The sequence below is a fragment of the Benincasa hispida genome, chromosome 12, assembly GCF_009727055.1.
Source record: "Benincasa hispida cultivar B227 chromosome 12, ASM972705v1, whole genome shotgun sequence".
Lineage (NCBI taxonomy): Eukaryota > Viridiplantae > Streptophyta > Magnoliopsida > Cucurbitales > Cucurbitaceae > Benincasa > Benincasa hispida.
Genome location: NC_052360.1, coordinates 25,873,074 through 25,875,028, shown reverse-complemented (window position 1 = coordinate 25,875,028; position 1,955 = coordinate 25,873,074). Strand labels below are relative to the sequence as shown.

The 1,955-nt window shown below is 31.5% G+C and overlaps 1 protein-coding gene across 1 annotated transcript; it reads right to left on the bottom strand.

Annotated features, from left to right (window-relative positions):
- Nucleotides 1–706: 706 nt before the first annotated feature.
- On the bottom strand, nt 707–1,123 carry LOC120067468. Its single transcript, XM_039019028.1, has one exon. It carries the CDS (start codon nt 1,121–1,123, stop codon nt 707–709), a length of 417 nt encoding a protein of 138 aa, XP_038874956.1.
- Nucleotides 1,124–1,955: the final 832 nt, after the last annotated feature.

Sequence of the window (1,955 nt, the reverse complement as noted above, 5' to 3'; positions counted from 1 at the left end):
AAAACAAAGTAGTTTAAATCACTAATGTGAATAAATTTTAATTAAATAATTAACACTATCACTAACTTGTTTATTATGGTTAGTTTTACGTGACAATTTGAATTAAAAAGAAATGACTCAAATTTTGGTCTAAAATAACTAATCAAATTTTAGCTTAAATAGGGTGGGGATGGGGACATTACCTGCCCCTGTCTCTATTTAGCTCTAAGGGGAATTTTTTCTTGCATTCCTTCCTTTGTTCCCCGTCTAATCGGGGAATCATCACCCTATTCGGGGGATTCATTCCTATGAGAAAATTGGACATCCCTAATTGCAACATGGTAGACAAATCGTTTTTCCAGATGCTTTAACATTGGTGCGCCGGCATTTCTCCCAACAACCAAAAAAAATTTCCGACAATTTTTGGACTTTTCTCTACGCTTTCAGCCATGGGGAGAGAGGAATTTTTGTAGTGATATAAAACAAAGAATTCTCCTTGATCTTCAATAGAATTAAAAGGGTATCATAAAAATTGAACTTATAATTGACTTGCATTTCATTCCCAAGAGAATCATCTTTTAGTATATATAAAAGCTTCTAGCAAATCCCTTTTCTTCTTGTGGGTCTATGTTAAAAGCAAGACATCAAAAACCAAAACCCCAAAAAACAACCTTATTTCAATCAAAACTATACATCATAAGTTTAAATTAGGATATATTATATAGTTTCAAAAATTAGCAGCAGCAGTAGTGGAGTTGTTCTTGGAAGCAGCAAGTTTGTTATAAATTTCCAAGACCAACTTAGCATCAACTTGCTCCCCACTACAAGAAACAAGAGGAACTTGATTTTGAGGTTTTGGTATCCTCTTCCTATTTCCAAAGGCTCCAATGGCATACATATTCCCCACACTGTTGGCAAACCTCATCATCATGTCGACATAAGCGTCGTGAATCTTCGCTAGAACTTTCAATGGCGACGACATTTTCAACCGATGTTTCGGAGCTACTCGTCGTCTCATCCGACCGACCCGAAAGCTCCTCGATCTTGTGGGGCCAGTACTGTCACTTCCCAACCTTTGGTATCTTTTTCTTCTCCATAGCCTCCTCAAGCTTTGAGCTGATCGGGTAGCAACAATGATATCCATTTCAATAGGGAAAATTGGATACGAGAGAGGATAAAGAATAGATGTTTTTTAATAGGGAAAGAGATAAAGGGGAATTGGGTTTGAGAAAGAGAGGAGGAGAGTTTATATATAGAGGTTGGTACTTGGCAAAAATCCAAAGGGGGATTATTTTATTATTGTTATTATTATTATTTATTTATTTTGAAGAAAGACTTGTTCTTTGAGATATTGAAAGCTTTAAAAAAATGGCTGTGTTTGAAAAGAGAGAGTTGAATAGTGGTTTGAACTTTTAAGTGAGAGAGTACTCTCCTTTCCTATATAGGATAAAAGATATTTTTTTAGCGAAATGGTAAAACTGTTGAAAATATTTATAAGATATGGTAAAATTTTCGAATTATCAATGATAGATGCTTTCTATCAATATCTAGTTCTAAAATTTTGATATATTTTGTAAATATTTTAATTTATTTTTCTACATTTAAAAACAATCCTATTTTTAATCACTTTTAAAATAAAAAAGTGACATATGTAAATTTTTAATTGGGAGCACTAAATATTTTTCTTTTCTAAAATTGTGCTTATTTTCTTTTTATAATTTTTTTTTTTTTAAAAAAAGAAGTTTAGTTTAGATTTTGAAAAGATTTATAAAAAGTAGATAATAAAAAAATTAAGAGTTTCTTGTTTTCCATTTATTTCTTTATCAGGCTCGTTTTGGCATAATTAAAAATAAAATAAAATAAAATAAAATAAAATAGGCACATAACTAAACCAACCTTGTTATTTGCAAAAATCCAGAGGGGATTTTGAGGACTGGTTCTAAGCTTCAAAGCTATTTAATTAAAAAAGAATAATG